This window comes from Manacus vitellinus, unplaced genomic scaffold (assembly GCF_001715985.3).
Source record: "Manacus vitellinus isolate BGI_N305 unplaced genomic scaffold, ASM171598v3 scaffold_3_pilon, whole genome shotgun sequence".
Classification (NCBI taxonomy): domain Eukaryota; kingdom Metazoa; phylum Chordata; class Aves; order Passeriformes; family Pipridae; genus Manacus; species Manacus vitellinus.
In genome coordinates, this window is record NW_021940535.1 from 33,106,335 (window position 1) to 33,123,586 (window position 17,252).

Genomic DNA, 17,252 nt, shown 5'->3' on the forward strand with positions numbered 1-17,252 from the left:
CAAGGAAATCTGCAAATATGATAGGTTTTTCCCTTCAAAGTTTATTTTAATGGGAGTTTCTTATGTGTTTTTCATTAGGAAATAATAACTCTCACTAAACCTAAAGATGACTTTTGAAACCAACTTGTAATAGTCTTTAAGGTAAATTTACATAAGAACTTAATTCACTCTTCATGCTTCTTTGCATCAGTCACTGAACTCTACAAATGCTTACCCCTAAAACTAAGCATTACTATTGTGTATTTTCTAATTTACAACTATGAGCAAAGAGCTGGATGATGAAGATCTTTTGTCTTCCCCTTTTCACCTCCCGCATGCATCATAGTCCTGCATTCTTACTGGCACTTGCTGTGAAAGGCTGTGTTAACCATCATGGATTTTGTCAATACAAAGGGTGAATAAACTCCCAGAAGTTTTCTTTGCAGTTATGAAAAACCTATCCTAAGATACAGACCCTTCCTCTTGCCTGAAATATTTTAAGAAATACTTCAGTTTCCAAAAGGGAACACAAAATTCCCTTGCAAACCTATAAACATGGAGGATTCAAGTGTGGATATGGAACTCGTGCCTCACAGCTCAGTGGAGAGTGAAACATGCTGTCTCATAAGATGTGGAAACTACACCAAGGATTTGGGAAAAGTCAACTCAGGCACACAAAAATTTCTAATTAACTTGCAACACAAGCATCCTATTTAGTGATTACTGAAGTGAAGAGACATAATAAAAAGGGTTACGAAATCTGATTATAGAAAAGAATAAAGCCTGACATGAAAGAAACAGAAATGTCATGTTACTGAAGTTGAAATGAATTTAATTGCATTTCATTTTTTCCCTGAACACAAGCACAATACACTCTATGTTTAGCTATTTAGCCAGGGCACAAAGAGCCATATCAATCACCTTCTTGCTAGGGTTGGGTCTAACAATGTGCTGAGGAAACCTAAGAGCAAAATATAGAAACAAAGAATAGCAGGAAAGTCATAAGTAACATGCACATTCCTTTTTGAATTGTGGTTAAAATGGAATGCATGGTACATAAAAACTATTTTAATAAGGGCGAGAAGTAGAAATGGCTTTCCTTACATCCTGAAAATATAAATCAAATTCTATTACATTAATTCAGTATAATATATTTTTTAAAATAAAAAGACAGAGAAAATAACCAGTTTGCTAGGCTAAATCAATGATATTTAACTTAAACATTATTTTTAAATGTGGAAAGAAATTTCAATTATCATAGTATCTTACAGCACTGTAACCTTTATAATAACTCAAAATATATTTATTAATGTGGTCTTTCATTTGGCTTTAGTGCAATGAGTCAAGTGATTTGACATCACGTGTTAAAAAAAAAAGCCCAACAACTTCACAGCTAAACAGAACCAATATCTACTCTTGAGGCCACCTTTGGAAAGAAGCTTTATTCCAAACTTGTAGACATGCTGTACTCATCAGGTAGTTCCACAAAAGTTAATTAATTCACTCACACCTCTTTGGAGGAAGATCATGAAAGAGAAAAAATCTTCCTGAATTTGTTACAGGGTTAACTCAGATATTGTTTTGTTGCTTTCTCTTTTCATCTTCACCTTGGTTATTTGGCAATATGAAATGTGAAGAGATTTAAGTGAAAACACAAGCCTAATGCCTGGCAGCAGACCATTCTGCAAACCAGAGGCCCTTTGGGATTGCTCAGAAAGAGGAAACACTAAGAGATACTCTTCGTTCCCAACGGTTCCTAGCTCCACAAAAACAGAAGTTGAATTGGAAAGAATTGTTTCTGATGCCTCACAAAACACTTCTGCCCTCTCACAGTCAAGTTCCTTCCCTTGATTCTGAGGAAAGCCTTCTCCAAGAAACCCATTCCCCTTCCAGACTATCTGCATTACTTTCATAAGTATCAAAATGAATGCTAGGTGAGGTACCATCAACTCTTACTTATGTACCCAATCTGAAATCAACATACCATCTTATCATGGTTATACTCTCAACTTACTCACTGTTTCTTCCACCTCACTCAATTCTGATCACTATGAAACCTCAGCCTTGGGCTTCTGCCACAGGTTTTGAACAAGCAACTGAACTGCCATCTCCCCAAGGCCATAGGATGGGACCCCTGTAGACCAGAGGACAACTCTAAAAGGAGTCAATGGCAAATTCAATATGCATTTTAATGGATTAGATGTGAGGGTAGAAACAACATGGATTGGTAGCTCTTTAGCTTTTATTAATATTAATAATAATTTTATTAATATTAATAATTTTAATATTCACATGGTTATATACAAGGCTGTATAAGTATCAAATAACCTGCAATAAACAAACTAGGACATCACTTTTGTCCAGTTTGTAGCTTATTAGTAAGAACAGAGGTTTTGATGATTAAATTAAACAAACAAAATGACAAAGGTCATTGTGGTTAGAGTTGAAAAAGGCAGAAATCAGGACAGAGATTTGTCTCTAGAAGTCAGGTTTTCAGCAAGGCTTAACATTAGGAGGCTCAACACTTTATGTTCAGACAAAAAACCTCAATCTAACACTTGTGGCTTCAGGTCTTGCTTATTTATAATAGCCATTAAAAATACCTTTTTCCCCTGACTGTAATGCAGCTCTCATTTTAATGAGCAACATATTTTAATGAAGAATTTTCATTGTCAATGAGAAAAATGCCTGCACATTAAAGCCAATTTGGGGTTTATGAACTGTGATATTAAAAGAATAGTAGCAGCTCTTAAAACTTACAAGAGAAAGCCCTCAACTCCACAAAAAGGTTACACAGCACCTATATAGCCTTTCAAGTGTAAGGGATGGATAGCCACTTGAGCTATATGCAATATTTGACCAAATGCCTATTGTAGTTCTAAACTACTACATTTTCTGAGAGATTTGCAGCTGCCTGGATGAGCAGTCCAGCTTTCCTGATGTTTTCATGCATAACCTAGAGCACTACATGCATGCACCTAACAGCTGCAAGGTGGCTCATGTGCTGCAGAATGCTTTGCTATCTGTTGGCCTCTGAATGAGCTTGTAAGGTAGACACCAGCACAGGCTGTCCAAACCACATCTAAAGGGTGGGACTGATTGGAGCTAACACTTTCTGACTTAGGTTCAGAAAGCTCTTAAGAGTCTAATGATAAAGGGGGACATTCATGTACAGGTGATCCGTGTAAAGTGCTCAGATGACTCCATGTACTTGCTTTCCATTGCCAGAGATGGTAGAGAGTTTCTGGCAAAGGACACTGGGGTAAGTGAAAAGCAGAAATTCACAACATGCCTAGGGAGATTCTCCAGAAAATGTACCATTTCCACATAGTCTCTCCTGAGGCATCAAGAACCCCAATGACAGGAAGGATGCTGGCTAAGAGGACATAATAATGAGGCCTATGGAGGGCTTTTCTAAATCTTTCCCTGATGGCACAGAGGGATTTCTGACCTATTTCCTGCATTTGAGCTCCCTTAATACATGTTGTATTGTGGTAATAAAGGACCAGGTCCTAGATACAAATGTAGAAAGCAACATAGAACTTTTAAGTCTACAGAAAATACCTAAAAATCTTGGTTCTGCCCTCTGTGAAGCAAAAGACTGCAAGTTGGGCTGATCTAACCTAGACCAGGAGTTAACAGCATTTCAGGAGAAAGCTGAAAGCAAGATTGAATTAACGTGTCATTCCTTTAGCAAGCTCATACCAGTCCATTAGCATAGTTACTTTTGAAAAATAATGCACAATACCATAGAAGCTTTATTATCACTCACCACCGGGAACACAAATGCTCCTGCTTGCTCTAAGTACCAAACCCCACTGTCTGGGTATCATGTAATCATCTGAATTCCCAAATGTGTGTTCAGCATCAATCAAATCATATTCAGTCTTTATAGGCCATCAAATTCAAAAATGTCAGTAAAAGAAACCCAACTTGGGACATCCCTTCTCATGCTTGCAATCAGTGTACTCCCTATCATCCAGAGGATATTACAGGCTTCTGTGAATTGTTGGCTATTTACAAAGGCAAAAGGAGGTCATAAATCCCTCAAGTACCTCATAGCCTTGGAAATAAACACAACCAAACACAGTGCTCAGTTACGTTTGGGTTTACTAGATTGTCTGGGAGTTTTAGATTGACCTGTTTTAAACCACTAACAAAAGAAAAAACTACCTGGTAATACGTATTATCACAGAAGCAATGAAAAATGTCCCTCTGTGACTTCTGCTAGCATGTCAAAAGCTCATCAAGCACAATCTTTTTTATCACTCTTGGTTTGCTATTCTTTCCCCTTTTCCCAACCAGGATAATAACCACGAGATAAAATCCAACTTTTCCCTTCTAACAATGTCCTGGGGAAATACTGAACTTTTAGGTCAAAGCTTTGTAGACTCTGTTGCTTAAATTGTCAGAAGAAGGAATTCCAGGAACAAAGTGGTGACCTGAGATGAATTTGCATCCCTAAGAATAAAGGATCCTATTTGAATAAAAAATTATTAGCTATTTGAATCAGCAGGATTACCATGATTTAGTGAGATAAGCTTTATCTCACTAAAAGGTTCTCCTATCTGACCTCCCTGGAATCAATTGAATTCCCTCCAAAAGAATTCTAAAATAATTCACTCCAAAATACATTTATAAAGGCTTCTAACTTGCTCCTGTATTCCTTACACAAGAGTCTTACCAAAGATGCAGAAATGCATAGGATACAGCCACTGGGAATGCACATCACATCGCGTCACTACTTTAAGAAAATATATACAGGTTTTTCCACTTACTTGCAGCAGAATTGCAAAGGAAAGAGATGGAATGTGTTAATTTGCTAACTTCTATTCTCTTTGATGGTCTTCTAATCATTTTTTGTCCCCTCTGGATACTACTACAGTCATTTGAAATGAGGAAGGTGTGCTTAATTAACTGGGTATAAAGACACTCCCTTACGATCAGTTATAGTCATCTGCTAATGTTCAATAAGTCTAAGACTCGGGTTTTTTTTCTTCTGAATAAAAAAAATAAAAATAAATTCAATTAACTCTCCTTTTCTACCTTTCACCAATTCATTTCCCCGAACTAGGTCAGATTGGCAATTGTTGCCTCACCAGTTTTAAAGATTTTAAAGTGTTCTCTTCCTCCCTATAACATTTTCATGGTTTTTGCCATATGAACCAGGCAGATCATACAGAAAATAAATTACAAGCACATTTATGAAAATTACATTCTTCTAGCATGAATGCTGATAAAGATTCTGCATTGACTGTTCACAGTTGTGCATATTATCAAATCATTACTTTAAGTGACAAGACTGACATAGAGTGAAATGCTGATGCCATATTTAGTGTCTGATAACTAAAAAGTCTAATTTAAATAATCAATTCTCAATGCCATGTGTAAAAGACGACCTTAATTTGGCATAACATTATTCTGTCTGCTGCACACCTGCTTGTTCACTGGATGAGGAATGAAAAATAGCAACTTCTCAAGCACATTAAACAGCATTGCTTCTTACTTAGCACATCTGCAGAAATATATTTTTAATTCAACTACACATCAGCAGCATCACTAATTTCAGTGAGCAAGGGAAAGATTTCAAAAGAATGAAATTAGTCAATTTGCTTCCAGTAACAACTGATAAAATTAAAAGGACCACCACAGCAGGTATTCACCTCAGAGTAAAAGACTTTTCTTAAACCCCAATGAGTCAGTGACATGAAAATACATTACAGCTGGATCTAGTCTCATGGTTTAACTGCCCACTTCCTCTGCATCCAAGTCTGTGGCAGTCTACCTTTTGGTCAGATACCTCTAGTTACACACAGCTGCTCACACACCACAGCTTCCCCTACATCACGTAATCGGGTATTTGACATATATGGATGCCAGGACTGGCCGTGTCATCCAACGTATGTCTCCCACAAAAAAGGGGAACACAAATACTTGTGCACACCACAGATATTTATACTATCACTCAATGGAAAGCAAACAGAAGCAGGCCAGGGAGGCCTACATCATTAACACAACTCTAGCTAAAACCTAAAGCATTTTTATCATACTTTTTGGATACTATGCTTTACCAACAAGCATATGGGTTTGTATCTTACTAAAAATAAATGGAGCTACACCTCAGCAAGAGCCAGTACACAATGCTCTGCTACTGCCAAAGTTCAAGCAGTTGCACTTCAAGTGCAGTAAAGCCTCATGTGGATGGGATGCAGAAAATGCCTAATCCTTTCATGTTCTGGAAGCTTCCCTACCCTTTGTGCTTCAGATTATTCTAAAGCTGTAATCAGTTCAATGATAAATATTTATGTTTACAGAAGATATCAGATGACAACTACCCTATGGCTTTGACTCAAATTATTAATTTTCATAATAGTCATTGAATGCCAAAATTACTCATCTGTCAAAAACATATTCCATTTTAAAAACTGCAACCATTAGTTAAGGACAATATTCATAGTACTGCAGTACAGAGAGGAATACATGAATACCATAAGTGATTAAATGTCAGAGATTTCTGGCAATAGCAAATAACATTCACTGTATTACAACATTTTCAATCTAATGTGCTGGAGACCAGCATTAAATCCTTAGCTTAATAAATCCAATATTTTTATCATATACGATTTGGGGGTTTTACTATTATTTTTTTTAACTATATAATTGCTATAAAGTTGACCAACCTCTTTGTGAGCATTTAGCACAGAAATGCAGCATCCCATTATGTTTCATTAATTCCTATCAATTACATTTCTTTTAAACCATTTTTAAAAGTTTTAAGACAAACTAATTATAGTTTTTTGCTGAAATTTAAGCATATTTTACAGAGATTATTGGGCTGCCCTAGCAAGCTCAATACCCAAATTCCAATCCACACTTTGCCACATACCCTGACTCAGTATGACAGCGATAAAACACATTTTAAAAGGTTGTGGTAGGGGTAGGGCTTAGTTGGTGGAGGTTTTCCTTCAAAAATATCCATCCATTATGCATAGAAAACTGCTGTGCCCTGCTTCCTAGGAGCAAGGAAGGCTCAAAATTGAGATGGGTAAGAGCTGAATTCTTGAAGGCTCCTGGGAGAAGGCTGAATATTCCTGTTTTCTGATGCAAAGCTCAGCAAGAGGGTCTGTCTATTTCTTATCACTGTTTGGCCCCAGGAAGAGAAAAGGTGCCCAGGGAGAAGAACAAATCAGCGCAGCAATATTAGATAGAATAAGAACAGACTGGAAGTTCCGTCCCCCTCTGGTCACAACAGACTACAGGAGCCTTCCAAGTTGCCTGAAGTAAAAGGTTCTGAGAATGATTAAGAGACAGAGACCTTTTTTCATCTGGTTGACAATCCATTGTCATTCAGGCTGGTGTTGCATGAATTAAGGAACAGTAGGTCACAGGCAAGTGCCTTTTTATTTTGTCAAAGACGGGGGTTTTTCTGCCAAATGCTCGCACAAATCAATATTACCTCTAACACTGTAAGTAGAAGAAAAAAAAAAAGAGAGAAAAATATGAGGATGCTTTTCTCAAAGACTACAGCTATTTCAAGGCAGCATCACTAATTAAGAAGCAAATCAGCTTTCATTAATAGATTTATTTTTAAGGCAGGGATGCAAACAGGCCATGCAGGCATGACAGATGCAAGCCTCTGCTCCATTTATTCCACCAGTAACAGCAGCTACAGTAAACAAACTCAGCTATAAAAATAAATGCATCAAGATATAAAGAGCAATTTATGTGCATTACCGGGAATGTAATAATATGGAGTAGAAGACACAGTTATAATAAAGATGATATTTCAAAGGTTAGAAGAAGTTAAGAACAGTTACATTTTCACAGGACATGCTGAAATGCACAAAAAAGATACTTAAGGGACATAAATCAGAATGAAGATAATAATAAAAAAAATATCACTGGTATAGTCAGTTACTTGTTATGACCCACTAGAGTTCCTGCTCTAGGAAGCAATCCAGATGTTTCAGCTGAGCCTGGACTATCTCTAAAGGCTAAAACAGCTGTAGGAAAGAAAGACAGGAGTATAGATTTCAGTAGTCCAGGTCAGCAGAAACAGCACAAAGAGAGTCAGTAGCAAACCTTGTACCTCAGTTTGCCACAGCACATTTTGCAGCTTGGCAAGTGCCAAACAGTACACTTATAAATCAACTCATATGTCCAATCACGTACAAGGCTGCAGCAGTAGCTTCCAAAGGAAATATAATTATATGTGGGGCCATGTATTTAATATTTATTGTGTGCCTTCAGTTCTGGAAAAACTGAGGAAGATATCTTCAAAATCAGACAAGAGAAGATGGGGCCCTGCCTACTACACAAGAACTTGTTAACTGATTACCTTTTTTCTCATCATCTCTAACTATAACACTGTACAAAGTATATTAATATATAGTTATAAATAAATGGTAGAAATGCAAGCTTGTTAGTTACCAAAGATGTAAACAATTGTGTTTACCAAGGATACTTTGTTTTAAAGTTCTCAGGGACAGATATTTTTAAAACAACATCTCACCTTCACACAAAAATCTTTGAAGGGTTTAAAGCCTGATGTTATTTGTAAGACTTGCACCTCCATGCATGAATTATAAAATTCTTAAATCATTATGTGTCAATACACAGATACCATTAAAAGCGCTAAACCTAACACTTTGGGAAGCAATATTGTTTTATTTGCCTAAACATACCATCCCAAGACTTCTACAACTGCCAATTGAGACATTCTTGTTTCTACTTCCGCATACTTATAATATCCTGCTTAGTCTTTATTTAAAATATTTAAGTGACAGCAAATAGCCTATTTGAAACCACAAAGAAAGGCAATGTCAAACACAACACCCGAGGGGACAGAAATATGTGTGTCCGTCAAAGTAATTTGGATTTTTATTCTATTTACAATTCTTCATTTAAAAGTAAGCCTGAGGGAACAAGTATGGTCTTTAGCTTGTAAATACAGAGAAAATTCAGAAATATAATTAGGCCAGAGATGTCTCATAGAAAACAAAACGTAATTAAATAATGGGTTTTTTTCTGCCTTCATATAAAATACTGTTTTACAGGAACTATCTCATATATTCTTTGGATAAAGAAAGGTGTTTGATTATGTGGTTTTGTGTTTGTAATAACTGGCAACAAGCCAGAAAGGAATATCTATCAGCAGGCAATACTTTCCTCAAGAACAAAATTAAAAGGCAGGGGGTCTTTTGTCATACTGGGAGAGCATTAATGGGCTTAATCCCACAGGTTAGCCCCAGAGAGCTGAGACTAATTTATTGCTACTGGAATATAATTGCTCAACTGGAAGTTTTTAAAATGGATTTAGGGATCACACAACCACTGATTCTGAACAAACACTGTCCAAAACTCTGACTAAAAGTGAAATTCCTGAAGGACCTCTAGCAAGAAGGGGCTGGCAGGGAGAGAAGGCTAATTAACATGGCTCAGCTCAACCCTTAAAAATCAGCTGTAGCTCCAAATAGACAACTTTGTCCAGAAGCTAAAACCAACATAGGTGGCAAAGTCTCAGAACCACAATTACATAAGTCGACAAGCTGAGTACAGCACAACAAAGCATTGAGATATTATTAAGTAACCATCTTACTTCCTCTGTAAGAAAAGAGTAGTGCAAGCTTTTAGTTTGGCATGCTGGTGAAGGTCTGGGAGTTTTTAACATACATGACTGGGTTCTTGTCCTGACAGCCTAGTCTTGGACTATTTTTCACTCAGCTTTGAGAGCAGGTATTCACTGAAAAACTCAAGCTGGCTGATTCAGTTTTAAATTGGTAGGAGTTCAAATCATCATGCCAAGTTTTAATTACTGTGTAAATTAACACTAGCCTTTGCTGCTGGCCTGGCAAGAGAGTCCACTAAATATATACAACTGATTTTCATTAATATTATTGAAGAGAAAAAGAATTGTTAAAAGAGATTCCTCATGGTAGAAGAGTAGTTTCATCTGCTCCAACTTCCAAATTTTTTTTTCACTTCCCCCCCCCCTCCAGTTTCCTTTTATTAAAAATCCATTTGGACTTTAAAAAATTTGAACTAGCAGTACCTCAGGACTCTACATGTGCTTACTCAAAAAAATATTTCTAATGTGTCTATAAGCTTTGGAAGTGTTGCTGAGCACTGTTGTTAGACGGTAAAGACAGTCATGCAGCAAAAAAGATGGAAATACATGCAGCAAAATCTGTTCCCTCTGTGGCTACTGTTTTAAAAGACAGGTATCTCAGGATTTAGAGGATTGATACATTAGCAAGCCCAACTATCTGCCTGTGCCCATCCTCCTCAAAGACAAACTCACTGGGCCCTGATAATATCAAATGAAAGTACAATTATGTGAATTATAATGTCTTTTTAGCAATGAACAATTACAGCTACAATGACTACTGCATATCAGACCTCCAACTATACAGCACTGCAGCCTTGCAAATCTGAAGGAGCACAAAGAACCTTCAAAGCCAGTCTTCACTTATACCAAACCTCAGAGAGACGAATGTAAAAGTGCCACACTCACAGAGGCACTGTGAAGCTGGCAGTGGGAGAAGACCCATGGGCTTTCCCTGTTCACACTAGTAAAATGTCTGAGTGACAGTCAGACATTACAAGGATGCTATCTTGCAGCAAACACAACATGCATTTTCAAAAAGAATATTTTTTTTTTAGTTTGGTCAAATACATGCAGTAAGGAAGAATTTTCCTTAAATTTGTTAGATAGCAGTTGTTCTCATCTACATTCACATGTTGTAGATGACACTTTTCAGTCAAAGAACATAGAAAAGTCATGAAACTACCCTGTAAAACCAGATGATGTGCAACAATGATCAGCTATTGCAGAAAAAAAAATCCTTCCTCTTTTTAAAACATTTTCTTTCCTTAAACCAAACAGGCCTTCTGAGTTTTCCAGAAAAGAGAGAGTTATTTTTTATCATGAACTTCTAAATTTCAAGAAGTTAAATACTGGAATAAAGCTCTCAGTATGACAAGTAAAGATTTAAACACTTCCAAAGTAGAACAACAATGGGACTGACATTGAAGTGCAAGACAGTTGTAACAAATATCATCTGAGTGATCTATATACACATGACACATTCTGCACGTCTGGTTGGCTTCCACTTAATGCTAAAATCATTTGGCTGGCTTCCCAAAAAGTAACTCGATCAAGTCTCTACCGATCTATACTTCCATTAAATCCTGCTATTAAACCCCCTCTTTCTTGCATGATGATTCCAAGTATCTACCTTAGAAAGAAAAAACTCCAAAGTGAGATCAGTTATTAAAATGCTTCATCAAAGTGAGCAAAAAGATTGGGGAATATTTTATCTGCTCATATAAAAATCAGTACATTCAGCTGATAGCATTCATTACAGTTCCCTCAAACTTGGTGAACCTACGCACTGACTTACCTCTCCAAAGATCTAGCACTGACATCATAAAGCACGTTTACTCTGAGGTTTAAGGGCAGTATTGTCTTGTCTTAAGGGCAAATGTTCAAATGGAGGGGAGGAATTATCAACACTGTTAGTAGCATTTACTCATATATAAAATATATGAGTAAATATATGAGTTTCTATTAAACAATTGACATGACATTTTACACTGTTACTGTTTTTACCTTGAATGTGTGCTCTTTTTGACTCTTACCTTCACATTCTCTGGATGAAGCCCTCCAGGGTGTTTGTCCATGTACTGACATAAATCAGTGTGCTAAAAGAAAGTCAGATGGAGAAAAGTGTATTAATATCCGTATGACTGCAGCAATAAATAACCCTCAATTTAGGAGTGGACAGAACAAAGGGAAAATAAGGAGATTTTTTTCAGTCACACATGTGCAAACACACACTTGTACCTTTACACTAATTTTAATTAACAGCCTTGGTAACTTGACTGATATTAATATTAAATAAATGCAAATTAATATTTTTTTCTAACATCCTGTATATGGTAAATTAATTACCTGCATTTTAGTATCATTTTATACCTTGCAAGGACAGTATCACCATCAACACCACAAAGGTAGTATCTAGAGGGAAGAGGAAAAACCTGAAGGGAGAATCTCACACACAACTCTAATCATTCACATTAAAACATTGCATTTTAAACTTAATTTTATAGTGATTCTAGATTAAGAATGGCTTAAGGGTTTAGAAAATAAAGGTGAAAGGCACTGCATATCAGAGTACTGAATGATACTTTCCAGCTCAAAAAGAAGCACATATGATGGACATGTACAGCCATTAATTACATTAATTACAGATACTTCAGGAAACAGCTCTACTGAAGAATCAAAACACAAGTTTTCACTTCACAGTGAATATAGTTACCTATATTCCCTACAAACATTGCATAAAATCTCTTCAGGAAAAAAAGCAGGCTTGCAATGTATAGATTAATGTTATTTTTAATAAATAAATATTTATTGCTCTCACTATGGAAACACTACTTTCTCTGAATTCTTCTCTTACATTTCTTCACTTCAGCAGCATGGTTTCAGTCAAGTGGCATGTTGCATCTCTGATTTGTTTGCACAACTCAGCTTCTGAAACTATGTTCGGAATAAACAAAGCAAAAATATGCACTAGATTAACCAGCAAAGACACAGAGACAGACTCTGCCTTCCACATCTGGTTTCTGAACACATCTGGTAAAAATCATCCAACATTCCTTGAAAAGCTACTTGGCAATACCTGCCTCATATATGGAACAGCCCAGCTAAATACAATCAGTTTTCAAGGTGAGAGTTTTGGACAAAAGCTGCCTTCCACAAAGCAGAATGGTTTTTCTGTGTAACATTTCCCAAAATGGGAGGCATTCTTTAGTTCTCTTTTGCAAAGTTATATGGATACATGGGAAATTTCACACCCAAGACATAAAATTCGTTCTAGTCACAACTATTATGCATAATCTTCTCTTCTGAAGTCGCAAACTACAAAAACCTACCGTGTATGTAGAATGAACATTGCAATGACATAAGATGCACTGTATGATTAGGTTGTGCACTAGCACAGCTACTTTCAGGAATTCTTATATAGCTCCAAGACAGCAAGTGCCCTGACTGCAGGAAATTGCTTGAATCTCAAAATGAACAGTGAGGGTATCACAAGGGCACACTGAAACAGGCAAACCACACTAAACACAACACAATAGAGCTTCTTCCAAAACACAGGCTACAGTAAGCAATTCTTCAATTTATAGTTCACACTTCGGTGAATGCATTTAGAAAGAAAATTTAAAACTACATCTCTACCAGTGAATAGTTACTTCCACTGAACTTCATTTTGCATAAAGACTCTGTTAAGTTTAAAGACTTATTCATCTATTCATCATTTCTGTAAATCTTTAGCCACTTCAGGTACATATTCCTCTTCTGTTCTCCCAGTTAGTTTTCTGGGACTGTATCAATGAACCCTGCCAAAAATGGACCAGCCATCCTTCAGTATGCATCCTCACATTGCTGGCTTTGGTCTTCTTTTACTATATGACCAACAAAACAAAGTCATCTGCTAACCTTGTCATTTGTTTGAATAAATTAACAGGTTTTGAGTACTAACCCCAGCACAAGAGTCTGCCTCTGGCAAAACATCAGCTGAAACATATGACTACAGTAATGGCTAGTGTCAAATAAGAAGCTCAGAGGATTACCCTCATTTTAATGGTTTAACTGTTATTGAAGACAAATACAAGACTGCTGGAATAATATGTTCTCTTCTTTAACCTAAATACAAATCTTTGAATACTGGTAGCACCTGCAGTGCTCAAAGAAGTTTAAAGAAAAGCCTGAAATTTCCATTTAGAAAGCCTGTCAGGGTGACCAGGATGCTGTCCCATCCTCAGATACACCCAGCATGGCCCCTGAGCACTGTGTGGGCTGGCTGAAGGAATGCAAGTTCAGTCTTTCAGCCTTTGTGAGAGACAGATAACTTGACAGGTGGGAAGTTTACTGCCTCCTTCACCTTTTACTGATTTCTATAATCTGCAACTGGTCAGTCAACAGAAACCAGATCAGAGGAAGACAAAAGCAATACTAGTTCTCGAAGTCCCATCCCCAAAGCCCCACCATGCCAGCCCCACCAGCTGCACCTTTATATTCACCAAAAGCTTTTCATCCTATTCAGAGTCATATCACCAGGAACAGCAATAAGTCACCTTTTTTATTTCCAATGTGCTTGTGATAAATGGTCAGGATAACTCCATTTTTTACACTTATATTTCAGTTACTATTTGGATGCCTTTCCTCCATACAGAAACATCAATGACGATCATGTTTGTGTTATGCATCATTAACTTCTTCTTCCAACCCCAAGGATCAAGGCAACTGGGAGCCTGATATAACATTCTGTATCAAAACCTTCCAAAACGGATTGCATGCATCCACATAAAATTCAATGTAAGCAGCAATTTCCTCTGAATCCTGGAAAACTTAGAGACACAACTGTGCTGCAGTCTTTTGGCATTTATTTTTTGCCCTACAGACACACTACACACATAGAGAAATCTCTACCAAATCTTCATTCAGACAAGAAACAGGAATTAAAAGTCTTTTCTGTTCAAACTTTCAAGTATTTGGTCTCATAAAACTAAGTTAGAGTCTTTCTTATAAAAGTAACTAAACACTATGGTACCAATTGTGAAAGCAACTTAAAATGTTAGAGTACATTGTTTCTCATTTTAAGAAAAAGAAGGTAGCAGTAGAGCAAAGGCAGCATCAGCTGCTTTTCTTTTCCCAAGGTAGGGACTAAATGCACGTTGAATTAAACATTAGTATAGCCAGGAAAATTGACAGCACTGCGGAGACAGCTCTTTCTAAACCTGTTTTCCCTTTTGGCAGGCAAGTGTCTGCTCCAGTGCTTGTGTGCACCACTGACATTGAAGAAAACTACATGAATGCAAGTTTCAGGAAAGCATTAGAAAAGAAAACAAAGAGCAAACTGTATAAAAGAAGTTTTCTAATGGTATTCCATGAAATTGGTACTGTATAGATGAATGGAGTCTTTTTCGTCATGCTGTATTTCTAGGTAGAAGACAACATGCTTTCCCAAGTGGAACAGTGGCTGCAAATACAGCATGCCACACTGCGACACTGGAGACTTTGCTATGGTTACCACCTTGATCTAATAAAATATATACCCTAAAGGAAAATTCAAGATACAACTACCTATTGCCAAGAATATGAAACTATGCTGAAATAAGGTACAAAGACAAGAAACAAACCAAGCAATACACCTTCTACAGTCCATTCTCCACTGCCTCAGAGGGTGAGGACACTTCACAGGGAAGCAGAATATACTGGGAATGCAGTACAGAGACTCCCAAATGATTACAAGCATCTGTCACACACATTTTGATCCTGGGTGGACCTGGCTAAACCAATTCTTCTTTGAGCTAGCTCTTAACAACTCTATCAGCCATACTGTTAATCCTCAACACACACTAATCACCAAAGTAATACCATGCTGACAGAACATGGTATATTTTAGCTTAAATTCAAAATCCCATTAATTCCTGCTCTTCACACTCCACCAGTTTATCCAACCTTTTATTTGCTTCCCCAATAAATGTACATTATGATAGTTTTTAAAATGTGGTTTGTCCTCAGCTAAGAAAACCAGATCGGTATTGCAGAAGGAACTCTCTGGATTCTCACATTCCAGAGATGGAGAGCTAAGATGTTGTTATTGACTTTGGTGCACACTGGCCTGCAAGAGTTTAAAATGAATTGGCAATATTTAGGTACATACTAGCAATAAATCTAATCATAATCATCCACATAATCATTGTGTCCTTCTCATGCCTGTCTGAGAGCGTTGTCTTGACTGTTCTGCAACACTGACTTCAGTCACAGCTATGAATGTGCAGTGCTTTTGCAAAGGAGACTAGGAATCTCATGATGAATAGCAGAAATTTTTCATATCTGAATTACAATGGCAGCAATTTCTGATGGTGATGACAATTCCCAGTACAGCAGGGATGGAACCCAGTTTTCCATTGCAGTTATTATTGGCCTTATCTTGAAACAATACTTTGAATGATGCAGGAACCTCAGAAGCCACCCTAGTTCCAACATGCACAAAAAAATGAGAAAAGTTCAACAACCCCCACATGCCTTCACCACACAATCTGCTGCAGAGCTGCCCAACAGGTTCTTCTACAAGGATGACCATAGGAGATTGCACAGGCCGTGTTTATCTTGCTGTCCTCTAATTTTAAGAGCTTGACTTTGCCACCTCACTAACAAAACAATGTTTTGTGCAAAATGTGTTACACTTTGAGTGAACAATTTCATCTCTCCTCCCACTACTGGCTCTCCCAGAAACAATTTCACTTCCTCCAGGAAATCAATCTACAGTATTTGAAGTGAAAGACTAAAGCCAAGTCTTTGAGAGAAGAGGAAGAATCTTCAAAGACATAGTCCTTAAGTACAATTTACAATTTATCTGAAGCTTATCTCTTGCCCAAATTTCAGGCAATTTGCAAAATAATAGCTAAATGCTACCCACAGCACAAAGGCTACCCATTCCCTAAATTCCAAGTCCATGCTGTAAGGTTTGAATATTTATAAGGGTCCTCCAGATACAGGTTTAAGATATCTTGGCCATTTTGGCTGAAATTAAAAATAAATATAGGCAACCTGAGGCAGACTTTGGCATCTTTTTTCTTCAAATAATTGTATTTCACTAAATTGTGCCAAAAGATCACTGCTCCAGGGTTGCACCTTGACTTCAGGGCTCTGGCACACACAGTTACACCTCCTTGAGAAGGCCCTGTCCAGCCTTTTTGTTACCTTTGTTTACCTCAGCATGTTAAAACACAAACCCTTTCCTCAGTGCACATCTCAAGCAACTAGACTTCCATTAAGAAACCCCTGACCCTTCCTGGAATAGATGGCACAATTTCTTGTTAGACTAGAGGCTGTACAATGCTTCCTAGAACAGGGAATAGAAAACTCATGCTCAGCTATGCTAATTCAGCCATTCTCCTCTTTCCAAACTAAATGTAGAAGCACATCAGCCAATGCCCATTTTTGACCCAAACTTCAATGAATTACAAATATTTTCCTCCTTGTGATGGAAACAAGTATCAACTCCTACAGGTACATGAAAATGAGGGAGAGATTAAGTTACTTATCCAACACAACTGCTCATAGTCTAAATAAAAATCAAGAAAGTTGTACAACAATTAACCAAATCAAGCGTGGATGACAGCAAAAAAAAAAAAAAAAAGGAAAATGTGCACTTGCTCAGACTCCTTTTATAATGTTTTTCACTCATTTCTTCCCC

The 17,252-nt window shown here is 37.2% G+C and overlaps 1 protein-coding gene across 3 annotated transcripts in view; it reads right to left on the bottom strand.

Annotated features, from left to right (window-relative positions):
- Positions 1 to 17,252, bottom strand: part of CDK14 (cyclin dependent kinase 14) — a 305,938-nt gene that overhangs the window by 152,222 nt on the left and 136,464 nt on the right. For all 3 annotated transcript variants that reach the window (XM_029961885.1, XM_008933769.3, XM_018075820.2), the window contains exon 6: positions 11,620 to 11,682. In XM_029961885.1, the coding sequence (XP_029817745.1) occupies positions 11,620 to 11,682 (63 nt within the window). The remainder of the gene's footprint in view (positions 1 to 11,619; positions 11,683 to 17,252) is intronic.